Raw genomic sequence first — 14,067 nt, forward strand, 5'->3', positions numbered from 1 at the left:
ATGGCGGCGTGGGGCCGGGGAGGCCGCCTCGGCCTGCTCAGGTACCTTGGCGCCAGCAGACTGCTGTGTCCCCGTTTCCAGAGCCGCGGCCCTCAGGGCATGGAAGACGGGGACAGGTGAGTGTCTGGCCGGGAGGGCACCTGGACCCCCTTCCGGGCATTGTCCCCGGGCTGACCATCGCACCGGTGACGTCCCCCTCGGCCCTGACGTCACGTGGGCAACAGGGAAGCCAGAGACCAGGATTTCTTTGCACGAATCCTGCCCTTGTCAGTCAGGTCGTGCGCCCTGTTGTCCCGGAGAGTCCTCAGTTTGGATGTTGACCTGTCTCCAAAGCCGTTTATACGTCAAACACAGGCACACCAACACTATGTGATACCATCATATACTTGGAAACTTGCACCCCACCACCCAGACCTCAGAACTTACAGATAAGGGATCAGTATATTTCACAGATCCAGTAATAATTCAACCTTTGAATATCTTTGTCACATTTTAATCTTAAATGTGAGGTTTTGCGGGGGTGGAGGGCTCTGGATGTAAATCAGCATTTGCCTACGAGGGCCTGCCTTTGTTCCCTAGCACTGCAAAGGAATTAGGTTTTTTTTTTTTTTTTTTTTTTTTTTGAAAAGTGAAAATACCAGTTTTCAAATCCCGATTTGGCAATTCTTTATTCTTTTTTTTTTTTTTTCTGAGTATATTTGAAGCCTTGTAAGATGTAAGTGGCCTGGGTTTGTTCCCTAGCACTGCAAAGGCATTAATTTTTTTTTTTTTTGAAAAGTGAAAATGCCAGTTTTCAAATCCTGATTTGGCAATTCTTTTTTTTTTTTTTTTTTCTGAGTATATTTGAAGCCTCGTAAGATGTAAGTGACCCAGTTTTCTTTACCATGATGAGGCTATGTATGATTTGGTGAACCTGAAGAGAATAGTGGGTGTCTACGTTTAGGGCAGGTTGAGGATACTGGTTGGGCTCTAGAGTAGCACAGTCGTGGCCATAATTTCCAAGCCCTGACACTTTCTCCCTAGGAAAATACATCTTACTCTGTGAACCACTATTTCCTAACCAGTAAAATGAAAGTAGTAAGTAGTGCCTACTTTGGAGGCTATGGAAAGATTTCAGGGATAATTCCAGGAGATAATGCCTGTAATGTACTATGGGAAGTGATCCACAGTTCTTTCAAATACTTACCGGGCATCTACACTGAGCAGCATTTTGCCGGCTACTCTGCAGAGAAGTGAGCAAGACAGAGCTCACCCACAAAGCGCATCCATGTAGAAGGGATGGAGAAAGATGTCAACAAGAGATTACCATCCAGGAAGCGGGGGATAAGTGCCACTGCTGAGATTGCCAGCAGCGAGCTGGGACCCACTGACAGAGGTGTTCCTCTAAGGCACCCCACCCACGACCTTTCCATGTCTGTTTCTCATTAGGCAACAGCCTTCCTCGAAGACACCCAAGATCCCCAAGATTTATACTAAAACAGGAGACAAAGGTAGGGTGGGGACATGTGAAAAATGCAACGAAGATGTACGATGGGCACCATTTTAAGGTTCTTCCAACTTTTTTGTAGCTCTTAAAACATATCTGACAAGCCAGGCATCGTGACACTCTCCTGTAATTTCAGTATTTCGGAAATCAAGACAGAAGAATTGAAGGTTCAAAGATTCAAGGACAGCCTCAGCGATATAGCAAGACTAGCCACGTACTAACCATCCTGCCGAAAAACTAAATGTGGCGAGGTCCTCAGCCACTTAGTGAGGCCCTCAACAACCTAATGAGACTTTGTTTTGAAATTTAAAACATTTTTAATAAAGGCTAGTGTATAGCTTGGAAGTAGAATACCTCTGGGTTCAATCCCTGGTGACTGTCTATCTCTGTTTCTGTCTCTCTCCCTCTTCTCTCTCTCTCTCTCTCTCTCTCTCTCTCTCTCTCTCTCTCTCTCTCTTTCTCTCTCTCTCTCTCTCACACACACACACACACACACACACACACACACAGTGTAACATATATGAATAACATGTCCAAAATGTGATATGAAATGAAAAATGGCCAGTATGTTAAGTGATAAAAAACAAATTGCAGGTTTAGGGGCACGGATCAGTGGTAGAGTGCTTGCCTAACATGTTTGAGGCCCGGTAGCTAATCCCCAGCACCACAAACAAACAAACCCTCCCAAAAAACAAGTTGCAGATCAATTCAAATATTCTGAATCCATTGGTGTAAGAAGTTGTGTGTGTGTGTGTGTGTGTGTGTGTGTGTGTGTGTGTATATATATATATATATATATATATATATATATATATATATAGTGTGTTTAGATAAATTCAAAAGGCTACACATGGCATTCTTACCCAGGAAAAAGATTGCATTGTGGGAGAGGGAAGGGACAAAAGTTTACATACTTTTTTCGTGTGTGTGTGTGTGTGTATGTGTGTGTGTATGGTACTGAGGATAGGACCCAGGGGCATTCTACCTCCCAGCTACATCCCCAGTCCCATTTTTTATTCTTTATTTTGAAAAAAGATCTCGATAAGTTGGAGAGGGCCTCACTAAATACCTGAGGCTGGCCATAAATCTGTGATTGTCCTTTCTCAGCCTCCCAAGTACTATTATTACAAGTGTGCATCACCATGCCCAACTGTATACTTTTACTCTGTTATTTTTATGAGCTTATATTACTTTTATAATTTTTTTTGTGTGTGTGGTACTGGGGTTCCTGGAAGCCCTTCTACCTCCGGGCTACACTCCCAGACCTATTTTACATTTTTTTATTTGGAAACAGGGTCTCTTAAGCCAGCGAGGCTGGCTCCGAACCAGCGCGATCCTCCTGTCTCCGCTTCCCAAGCGGGGGGATTACAAGCGTGCGCCACCACGCCCGGCTTACTTTTATAATTTTAAGACTATTATAACATGATGTACTTAAAAAAGGTGGATAAGATAAATCAGTAGGAGCATAGTGTGGTGGCACACACCTATAATCCCAGCTATTTAGGAGGCTGAGGCAGGAGGATTGAAAGTTCAAGGTCAGCCTGGGCAACTCAGCAAGACCCCATTTTAAGTAAAAAGGGTTGGGGATGTAGGTCAGTGGTGAAGCAGCTCTGGGTTCGTTGCCTTGTACTGAAATATCTATATCTATTTCATATCTATATAGATAGCACAGTGCCATCTTCTGAGTTTAAACAAACTATGTAGACCATCAATAGCTATTAGTTCGTTTTTTTTTTATGGTATTAGGGATTGAACCCAAGGGTATTCTATCTCTGAGCTACAACCACAGCTCTTTTTAAGTTTTTGTTTCAAAACAGGGTCTCACTAGGTTGTTGAGAGTCTCATGTTGCTGAGGCTGGTCTCAAGCCTGTGTTTCTCCCGTCTCAGCCTCCCAAGTATTAGGATTACAGGTGTGTATGGCTACGTCTGCCGTAGCTACTGGTTTTGGGATGTATATGTATATAATGAAAGTATAAACATATGCATAGGCTGTTCTTAATGACACTGAACTATAGTCTGAAAAAAAAGATGAAAATGGTAAATTTTATGTTATGTATACATTAACATCACCACGAGAAAAAGAAATACAGGTAAGAATAACAGCTCAGGTGATGGTGGTGTTTGTTCCCTTTAGCCAATGACCTCTGGTCAGACACAGTTAGGACAGTCGGCTCATTACCAGGAAGGAGATGGCCCAGTGTGAGAGGGGTGGGCATCTCCATTAGAGAGGCCGGGAAGAACTCCCTGGGGGCAGGGCCGGCTTTGGGTGTTGTGGGGAAAGATTCAGACAAGTGGAGCTTTGCTCTCTATTGGACTGTAATTGAGCATCTTAATAATTTTTCCTTAGAAAGTAGGAGAGACAAAGATGAGCTAAAGCTGTAATGTAATGCAGCAGCCACTCACATTAGCCAGGAAAGGGCATGTTTGGTCGTTTTTCTAGTGTGGACAGTGTTGTATGCTCAGATCTGGCCTTGCTTCATTTTGGTCGTGATCTGTCACAGAGATTGGCCTGTGAAATCACTTTTGTTCAGAAGACGACCATGGCCTACCTGTGAGTTCCAGGCCAGCACCTGGCAACACTGAAGCCTGCCTGATAATGCCAGGCAGGAACCATGAGCTGGGCACAGGCATGTCGGTTTCATGTGAGGTATAGCAAGAATGGATATGTAACATGTCAGAAATGCTTTAGCTCTTTAGCACATGATTTTAGTACATGATTTGACAGTTTAAGAGCATCTGAGGAAGAAATGAGGATAATGGCCATTCTTCAGGATGGTGACCAAAGGGGGTATATGGGCGCTTCTGGGGTGCTGGCCAAAATCTGTTCTGCAGCTGAGTGCTGATTAGTTAGAATTTACCAGCTCATGGACTTAGGGTTTCAGCCCTTTTCTGTGTCTGTTATACTTTCTTTTGAAAGTATCAGGGCTAGGGGTATAACTCGGTGGTGGAGAGCTTGCCTAGTGTGCACAGGGAGCCGGGTTTGATCCTTAGCACCGCAACAAACAAACAAAACCCCCACAACATATTGGGTTCAAAAAAATCTTAATTTGGTTGGCTAAATGTTTTTCTGCAGGGTTTTCTAGCACATTCACGGGAGAAAGGAGACCCAAAGATGACCAGGTGTTTGAAGCTGTGGGAACTACAGATGAATTGAGTTCAGCTATTGGGTAAGAGAGATGGGGTTGGCCTTGAGGTTGAGTCTGAATTGACATAATCATGAAGCTCTTAGGAGCCTTGGTCAGTCCCACAAGTTGTCCATGCTTGATGAAGCTGCCCCAGCTGGGAAGCACAGGCAGGGCAGCTGCACCAAGCCTCAGATGCTTTCCTTTCTGATCCTGCCTACTTCTGCACCTGTCCCTCCATCACTACTTAAAAGCTGCTTCCCCTTCCATCCCTGGATCCCTCACTTTTCAGGTAAGTGTGTGAGTGTGTGCCAGTAAGATACATCTATTAAAAGATAGAGATGAGTTAGTATGATATATAGTCTATCAAATGTGATTCCTTTTAATGCTTTTTTTTTTAAGCATAAAATTTAGAATATTATCTTCAGGAATTAATCAGGGTGGGCCAGGACATGCTGTGGTAATAAACAATCCCCAAACCTTATTGCTTTCAAACCAGTTACATTGCCTGCTCTTACTTCAAGCCTGACATGAGTTGGCTGTGTCTCTGCTCCATGTGCCCTTTACTTTGGGATCCCGGGCAGAACAGCCTCTGTACCGTTGTTATGACAGAAAGAAAAGACATCCTGGTCAAGATCCCACTGGCTCTTAAAGCTTTCTAGGCTGGGTGTGGCGGCACATGCCTGTAATCCCAGTATTAGAGAAAGATCGTGAGTTCAAGGCTAATCTGAGGAATTTAGTGAGACTCTCAGTAACTTAGCAAGACTCTATTTAAAAAAAAAAAAAAAAAAGAAAGAGTGAGGGTGTGGTTTAGAGGTAGAATGCCCCTGGGTTCAATCCTCAGTATGAACAACAAACAACAACAACAACAACAAACTTCCAGGGAGCCACGTCTTACATTTCATTGGCCCGATTCTTTTTTTGGTGGGTGGGGTGGGAGGGGCGGCTCATGTTGAGAACTCCAGCCCAGCGCACCATGCTCAACATCCTACTAACCTGTGAACAGAGAACTCAAGGGGGGGTTCCTGGGGTCGGACGTGGCCCTCTAGAAGCGTGGCGATCAGATAGGCCGCTGTTCATATTCCACGCCACTGCAGGCCAGCTGTGGGACTTCAGGAAACCCACCTGGTTTCTCTGAGCCTCAGTTTCCTGTTCTGTCAGGTGGTCACAGTATCCTTCTCACGGTGTTCTTGGGGAGATTTAATAAGCTAATTCCACGTTTCCATGGTGCCCAGCACAAGGAGTAGTAAAGATAGCTCTCATCACCATCCTGGTAACTCACCTCTTCATGGCTACCATTCCTCAGTGGAGAGTGCACTAGGCAAGTGTTTCAGGAGAGATATGGCAGGGATAGCTGGAGAAGGCAGGGCACTGGGTGCGGGCACAGCAGACACAGGCTGACGTGGACGTGGTGGTGAGGCGGGCTCCTGCCGGCCTTTCAGAATTGGCAGAGCAGTGGGCCAGCGTCCCCTGTCGAGTGGGGCCGGAGGTGCCCGGAGGCCTTGGCTGTGCATTCTCCCATTGTCAGATTTAACGGCGACTTTGTGTGGGGGGCGTTGCCAAACAAGCCTCAGTGCTGCCTCCAGGGAGCCACAGGCAGACTAGAAGCTTATGTGAGGAGGCGCCTCCCCCTGCGCCTGGCCTGGGTCCCCAAGCGTCCTTCAGCAGGTGTCCCGTGGTGGGCAGGCATTTGCTTGGTGCCTGGCATGTGGTAGACTTCAGTGATGAAGACCATGTCCCAGCCCACACAGCCCGGCCTCACATCTAGGGGGGGACGCGCTGGGCAGTGAGGCAGGCTGGGGACAGGCTGGGTACTGTCACTGCATTCCTGCACCCACTCTCTCTCCTCTGCCCCTCTGCCTGGATGGTTGACCCTGTCACCTGCCACTCATCCCCACTCCTGGTCTTTTGGCTTTCTGGGCAGTCTGGCTGATGGGAGAGGGTCAGAGTGCGCAGAGACGCCTAAGGGCACTGTGGCCCCATCCTCAGCTGTCTCCCCTCCTGGCTCCGCTCCTCCCTGCCCTTCCCTGCCATGTGGCCCTTGTGGCCTGCACCCAGGACTCGGGTGGGCAGCGTTCTCCCCATCCGTGTCCCCAGCCTTCATCCTCTGCTGTCAGTTCCTGCAGCTCTGCTCACACCTGTGAGGATCATCGCTTTGCGAAGCGCTGCTCCCGGAGTCCTCCCAGCCTGCCCGTCCCTGCCGGGATCCTGCCTGGTACAGGAGGGAGGGGACGCGAAGTCCCGAGGGCCGGCATCCTGACCCGCACCTGGGCAGTTTCCTTTCTTTTCCTGCCCCATCTGACCAGGGAACTCCCACTTAGCCTTCACAGCCCTGCCTCCCTCGTGCTCCCCCAGGAAGCCCCCCTGCTCTCTAGCCATGGCAGAGTCACTGAGCTGTGTGCGACCCCCATCTGGTGATGTGGTGCCCGAGTCGAGTCTCCCTCCGCTGCCCGGAGCCTGTGTCACCTTCTGCTTCCCTCAGAGTCACCAGGACCCGGCCAGGGCAGGAGCCCAAAAGGCAATTGTTGTCTGGGAATAAGGAGTATGAAAAAAGGCCTTTCCAGAAACACGTGCCCCTCACCAAACAGAACCTAATGTCAGCAAGAAAAACAGCTCCCTGGGTATTACAGCTAAGTTAGCTAAATGGCCAGTGCCATTTAGCAGCTTATACCAGAGGCACATTTCTTTCCTTGCTCTTCATAGGTTTGCTATAGAGTTAATCGAGGAAAGGGGCCACGAGTTTGTCGAAGAACTTCAGAGGGTAGGTAATGGTGCCTTGCGGGTTTGTCGTCCCTGTGGCCCAGCAGCTATAGCCAGATTTGTCCTCTGACCCTCACACCCCCTTGGTGTCACTGGGGGCCAGTCACTCTGCCGGTGTGAGCCTCAGCTTCTTCACCTGTGAAATGGGGACCTGCAGAGACGGCCTTCCTCCACGGGCAGCCTCGAGGATTGTGCTGCGTGTAGGGAGTTAAAGCACAGAGGTTCTCAACCTGGGGTGACTGGCCCCAGGTGGCACGTGACAACACTTGTCATGCCTGGGAGTCGAGGTGGCCCTGGCATCTATTGCATACCAGCAGAAGTGCAGCTCAATAGCCTACAATACACAGAATAGCCTTCCTCCAAAGAACAGCCAGGTCTCAGATGGCAGTAACTCTATGCTGAGAAGCCCCTCGTGATGCGATGTGCCTTGACTCTGGGAAACTCAACTTGTATTAATGTGCATTCCTTAAGAAGGAGCGGGCAGGTGTGGTGCACACCTGCAATCCCAGCCGCTCAGGAGGCTGAGGCAGGAGGATCACAAACTCGAGGCCAACCTGGGCAACTTAGCGAGACCCTGCCTCAAGCAGGATAAAAAGGGCAGGGGGTCTAGCTCAGTGGTAAATTATTTGCTTGGTATGTATGGAGTGGGGCTTTTTTTTTTTTTTTTTTTTGGTGGTACTGGGGTTCCTGGAAGCCCTTCTATCTCTGGGCTATACTCCCAGACCTATTTTATGTTTTTATTTGGAAATGGGTCTCCTAAGCCAGCGTGCGCGGCTGGCTTCGAACCTGCGCAATACTTCTGTCTCCGCCTCCCAAGCATGGGGATTACAAGCGTGCGCCACCATGCCCGGCTGGAGTGGGGCTTTTGACCCCAGGAGAAGGTCAAACACAGGTGGGAGCAACACCCTAGAAAACCCGGGTGTGCCTGAAGTTTCCCTCTACACCTCCACCTCACTCTAGACGTGCCCAGGTTGGAGCCACCTGGGCTGGGGGAGCAGACAGGCTTGTTCCACATACCCCAGCTGACCACAACCTTCCAGCTTCTTGGTTTTTACATTTTGGGTGATACGGTTCCATTTGGTCTCTGACCAACAAGTGAAGAAGGCAGGGCCTCACAGGGGCCTGGGTGCATGGGGGCGCCTCTTGGTCAGCATGGGGCTCTGCACACACCTCACTCGATGCTTGGCCTTTTCCTCCCTTGTACTCTGCAAGGCCACACCAGGTGCCCCTCAGCAGGGCTGGCTGGGCCACCATGATGTCGTGCTGAAGGTTCAGACAGCGTACCTCTCCGTGGCAGATCATTAAAAGTCTGACAGCCCAGTAAGATCAGTCTCAGAGCACACTGCCAGCATGCTGGCTGGCACCTGTGCATGGAGCTGTGTCTGCCAAGAGTGGCTCCTTATTCTTACCTCTGTTGCTTCCCCAGATCCAGTGCACCCTGCAGGACGTTGGCTCCGCCCTGGCGACCCCACGCTCCTCGGCCAGGGATGCTCACTTAAGTAATTCTCTGAACATGCTATGTGTGCTCAGAGGGCCCTGGGGTGGAGGGCTCTTGCCCAGGGCCCCCCCCCAAGTAGGCCACACAGCCTTGCCCACAGCCGCTGGGAGGGAATGCCCTTTCTAAGCCTCTGGAAGCAGTTTGAGGGCCACTGGGCAGAAGGCCATGGGTATTTCCTGAAGGTGTGGTGGGGTTTAGCCTCATGGCAGTTCTTCCCCTTGCTCCACAGAGCGCACGGCATTCGAGGCGGGGCCCGTCCTGGAGCTGGAGCAGTGGATTGACAAGTACTCCTGCCAGCTGCCCCCTCTCACGGAGTTTATTCTGCCTGTAGGTACTGGGTGGCCTCAACCTGCGGGGGCGGCAGGCCTGCCCTGCTGTATTCACAAAAGCACAGGGGCTCACAAAGCTACAGAGCTCCCCTATGTGGCTTCTAGTAGCGACAGAAGCTCCTGCAGCCCCAAAGCCCCAGTCCCTTTGGAGGCGGGTCCCATGGCATGCCAGGCAGGGGCACTGATGTCAGGGGGACTCCTGTGTGCGGTGGGCACACCTGTCCAGCCCTGCCCGCCAATGCCACTTTTCTGCTTTCAGTCAGGAGGCAAGAGCAGCTCCGCACTGCATTTCTGTCGGGCCGTGTGCCGCCGAGCTGAGAGACGGTAAGGAGTCTGGGGAGAGGGGGTCTTGTCGTGGCAGGTGGGAGCAAGCAAGGTGGCTGCACGCTCAGGGGCAGCTCGTCGCCACCCAGACCTCCTCCAGCCATCTTCACTGTGCCCAGGGCCCGGGACAGGGCAAGTCCGTGTTCGCCAAGCTGTGAGGTGCAGGGAGATGGGGATAGAGGACAAACACGCATGCTGCTCACAGGCTGATGGGGGCCTGCTTTTGTGCTGGGAACCACAGGAAGCCAGGGATGGGCTCTGGGCCCCCTAGGAAAGAGCACACAAAGGCCTTGCCAGCTGTGGGGAAGGGGCTGGAGGGGCTTTGTGCTGTGGTGGCCAGCAGGGAGGTGTCCGTGGCACAGCCCTCAGCTGCCCATCCCCTCCCCTGACTCAGAATCGGGACCCTAAAGCTGCTCGCAGCCTTAAAGGGTAAAACTTAGAAGAGGATTTGCAAAGTGGTCTTTCATGCCACTCCCTGGCCAGGCTGTTCCCAGCTTGGCATGGAGGCAGCCCCACCGTGGCACAGCCAGTGGGCCATGCCCAGCACTCTGCCTTGTGATCATGTCGATTCCTCATGAAAACCCCGGGAGAGAGAGGTGGTGGCAGCCCCAATTTACAGGAGTCAGGAAATGGGCCAGAGAGGCGACTGGGGTCACTAGTGGTCCATGCAACCATGGTTCGCCCCAGCCAAAACCCTGTGTTCTTTCCACAGCTCCACATCTCAGAGATTTTGTCCTTCATGAAAGACTTTGTGCCAGACAGATGCTAAGGAATCCTGGGGAACAGAAAGAGCTTTGGCTTCAAAAGCAAAACAAAAAACAAAACACTTGTGAGCCAGATGTGCAATCCCATAATCCCAGTACTTGGGAGGCTGAGACAGGAGGATCACAGGTTCAAGGCCAGCCTCAGCAACATAGTGAAACTCTCAGCAACCTAATGAGACCGTTTTAAAGAACAAAAAGTAAAATAGCACCGAGGGTGTATGTCACAGGTAGAATGGCCCTGGGTTCAGCCCCTAGCACTCACACATACAGTTACAGGTGCAAAGCCAATCTGTAGCAGTGGTGCTCATAGTAGCAAAATGCTGGGGATGACCTGGAGGCACAGCAGAGGGGAGGGCTAAGCTGGCAGCCTTAATGGCAGAACTTCAAGGAGGAGGAGGACATGTGGAGGGGACACCCGGGTGCCCGGGGGAGGTGCCCACAGGGAAGGCCTGGGCCTACTTGTTGCCCGGGCCACTGGCCAGTTGTGTGGCCTTGGATGGGACAAAGCTGGGTTTGGTGAGAGAGCCTCCCAGCCAAGGCTATGCGGCAGTGGCGATGTGCATGAAGGGATTGGCTGGCCCTGCCATGCCCCTGGCCCTCAGCAGACACTGGCCATGCGCCACTCAGCCTGGCTCTGACCCCTGGAACTCAGTCATGGGTGAAGTAAGGAGCTTGGTTTGCTTGGGCCTTTTTTTCCCTGTGAAGTTGCTTTAGGTCATAACTTAGAACTGGTAGCCCCTTGGAGATCAAGGGCTGGATTTCTTCTTTGAAGTCTAATCCACCTCTCCTAGCCAGGATCTCAGAGACAGACCCAGTGGTGCAAAGGCCAGCAATCTGGTGTGGGCAGCCCGTGTCCTGAATGTCCTGCACCATCCTCTACCCCTCCTTGGCCAGGTCTTGTGTGATATGTCCAAGGGAAGTGCTGGGTGGCCTATGAAACACACCAGTGGTGGTCCTTCCACCAAAGCGCTGGCTGGGTTTTTAGGGTCGAGATCTGGCAGCAGCCAGCTGGGAAAATGCATGTTGGGATACCATCTGGCCCCAGGTCCCCAAGTGTGCTGAGTCCTGTGATGCGGAGTGACTGTGTCCTCTCTTCCCAGTGTGGTGCCCTTGGTCCAGGCAGGAGAGACTGACGCTAATGTGGCCAAGTTCTTAAACAGGTACTCATGCAGAACGTGGCGGGGAGTGGTCCTGGCAGGGTAGCACAGCAGGCCCAAGGAGCAGGGTGGGGTCACGCTTGTGCGCTCACCCCGCATTTCACTATGAGAGGCCCCGTGTGCTGGATGCCAGGCCAGGCCCGGGCAGAAAGCTGCGGACCAGACAGACATCGTTCCTGTCCCTGGGGAAGTTGAGATCCGGTCAGGAGACACTGCTGTAAAAACCAGCAGACGCCAACCAGAGCATGAAGGGACAGGTGCAGCAAGGCCCTTGGGGGCTGGGTGGCCAGGGAATGCCTCGGAAGGCATCTTGGCGGTGACTGACAGCTCTCTCAGCAAGATTCTCCTCTCAAGGGGACCATGGCCCAGGAGCTTCCTGGTTGTGCAGAGTGACCTCATGGGACATGGCTGGTTCTCAGAGGGTCTCAGCTAGCTAGCTCCCTTCCTCCTTGGGGTGAGCCTCTGCACTCAGCAAGTGAGGGGGCAGCTCCCTTTCGGCTTTGCAGGGCACTACCAGAAGCCCTGGCCTGTCCTCAGTGAGTTCATGGAGCCAAGGAGAAACCAGCATATCATGACCCCAGGAGGAGGCCATAAGCACAGCAGTCTCCCCACTGCCCCCAAGAGAGCAGGCCACCCGAGGCAGGAGGAGGGGCCTGGCCCAGGGGGCGGGGTGCTCAGGCTAGGGGCAGAGTGGGAGGTGGGGGGCGCGGGGGGAACCCTGGCAAGCTCGGCACGCTCAGCCTGGAGGAACTCAGAGCGCCCCAGGCAGGGTGGCATCATGTCCTGCATCCTCTCCACGGTTCACCCTGCAGAGGGCCTCCTGCCAGATGCCCACCACTGATGGCTCAAAGAGGAAGGGAGTGGGGGACTAGTTTCTGGCAGCTAAACTGCTCCAGGTCAGTGCCTTCCAACCAGGAAGCAGTGTGGGAGACAGTTGGTTGCCACACTCCGTTGTTGGGGTGCTACTGGCATCTAGTGGATAGAGAGCAGGGGTGCTGCTTGGCACACTGCAACAGACAGGACAGGCCCAGCCACGGAGAGTGATCCAGAGCTCAGTAGTGCCAAGGTCAAGGACCCTGTCCCAGGCCTCTGCTCAAAGTGTGGTCCTTGGTGCAACAGCCTGACCACAAAGAATGATCGGGAGTGTCAGTAGTGTGAGGTCAGGAGCCCTGCCTCAGGCTCACGTGTGCTTGGTCCTTGGCATCACCTGGGCCAAGATTGGACGGGAGGAATTCCAGACGGGGATCTGCATGTCACCAAGCTCTCCAGGTGGTATGTGTGCACATGGCAGTTGGGGGAGCACTGCAGTCCTGATCACTTGGGGGTGCAGAACCCAGCTCGGAGTGCTCTGAAGCATCTGCCCTGCCTGGTCCTGTGGGAGCTGCCCCGATCCCGGTGCCGGAGTTGGGCTATTGGCTGTTCCAGAAGCTGACCTCGACCGCCATCTACCAAGTCCAAGCAGGCTGCCCCTCCCGCGGGGTTAAACTCGCATCCACCTCTGAGCTTACCCTCCGGCCCTTTCAGTTTTCCTTTGGGTCTTGCTAGGTTGCTCTCACTACTTGGTCAAGAGTCTCACTACTTGATCAGGCTGTTTTCAAACCTGCCATCTTCCTGTTTAGCCTTCCAAGTATTGGGGTTACAGGTATCTCCACCATGCCCAGCTCGTGTCTCTTTGAAGGCTAAGGTAGGAAGGACCTGGTTAGTGCTGATCTCATGTTTAAATCCTTCCCTTTGCTTCTCTCTGCTCCGCTAGACTCAGCGACTATCTCTTCACAGTAGCGAGATACGCAGCCATGAAGGAGGGGAATCAAGAAAAAATATACAGAAAAAATGACCCGTTGGGCAAAGCCTGAGTCACCCTGGAAGTGTTGCAGACTGGGAGCTTCTCAGGCCCCTGCGGGCGACAGTGAGTCCCCACCCGTGCCTGCTGGTTCCTGAAGAGCACCGAAGGGCTGGGAGCAGTTCTCTGGCACAGGTTCAGCTTTGCCTCATACCCCTGCCACCTCCCTTGAGGGATTGTGGGGGAAGTGGGGATGAATTCAGCATTACAGAAGAGAAAGGGAATGTGATGGCTGCAAAGAGAAGGAGCCGCAAAAAAAAGAAAAAATAAATAAAAGCGGGAAAGGCCTGAGTCGTGTGTGTGTGTGTGCACGCGCGCAATGCCAACTCAGGTTGTTCAAGGATTTGGAATGGTACCAGAGGCCCTGAGGAACGTAGTTGTGATTTACCTGAGCCAAAGAGGCTTTAAATTTTAGTCACGTTTATGAAGGGGAGGGCAGATAGGATTTGGAAGTTCTGTCACCCCCGAGCTACCTATCACTGCCACAGTGCGTGCGGGAAGGCCGGCGGCAGAATGACAGACGAGGCCTTGGGAATACTCAACTCAGACTGAAATGTGTGTGGTGGGGCGCAGCCTGGAGGAGCGTCTCCAGCCCTGGGCTGAGCGGCGCCCTGTGTCCTTAGCTTGGAGGCACGAGGGCTGCGAGCCGCAGGAGCTGGTCCCAGTGAGGCTTCCCTCCCTGCTGTCACACTTGGCTGGCCTGTGCCCCTGTGATCCATGCCACGGCTGTGTTTTATTTCATTAGTCACTACTGTTCCCCTGCATGAAAGGACAGTGAGTGCCAGCT

The 14,067-nt window shown here is 52.2% G+C and overlaps 1 protein-coding gene across 1 annotated transcript; it reads left to right on the forward strand.

The window, feature by feature from the left end:
- MMAB (metabolism of cobalamin associated B) lies at nucleotides 1-13,293 on the forward strand (the record flags this gene model as incomplete). Its single annotated transcript, XM_080717524.1, has 9 exons — nucleotides 1-116; nucleotides 1,429-1,490; nucleotides 4,560-4,653; nucleotides 7,312-7,369; nucleotides 8,795-8,867; nucleotides 9,096-9,193; nucleotides 9,455-9,519; nucleotides 11,384-11,443; nucleotides 13,194-13,293. The coding sequence occupies 9 exons, from the start codon at nucleotides 1-3 to the stop codon at nucleotides 13,291-13,293; spliced, it is 726 nt and encodes a 241-aa protein (XP_080573650.1).
- Nucleotides 13,294-14,067: the final 774 nt, after the last annotated feature.

The sequence above is a fragment of the Muscardinus avellanarius genome (assembly GCF_963383645.1).
Source record: "Muscardinus avellanarius genome assembly, chromosome: 21".
Lineage (NCBI taxonomy): Eukaryota > Metazoa > Chordata > Mammalia > Rodentia > Gliridae > Muscardinus > Muscardinus avellanarius.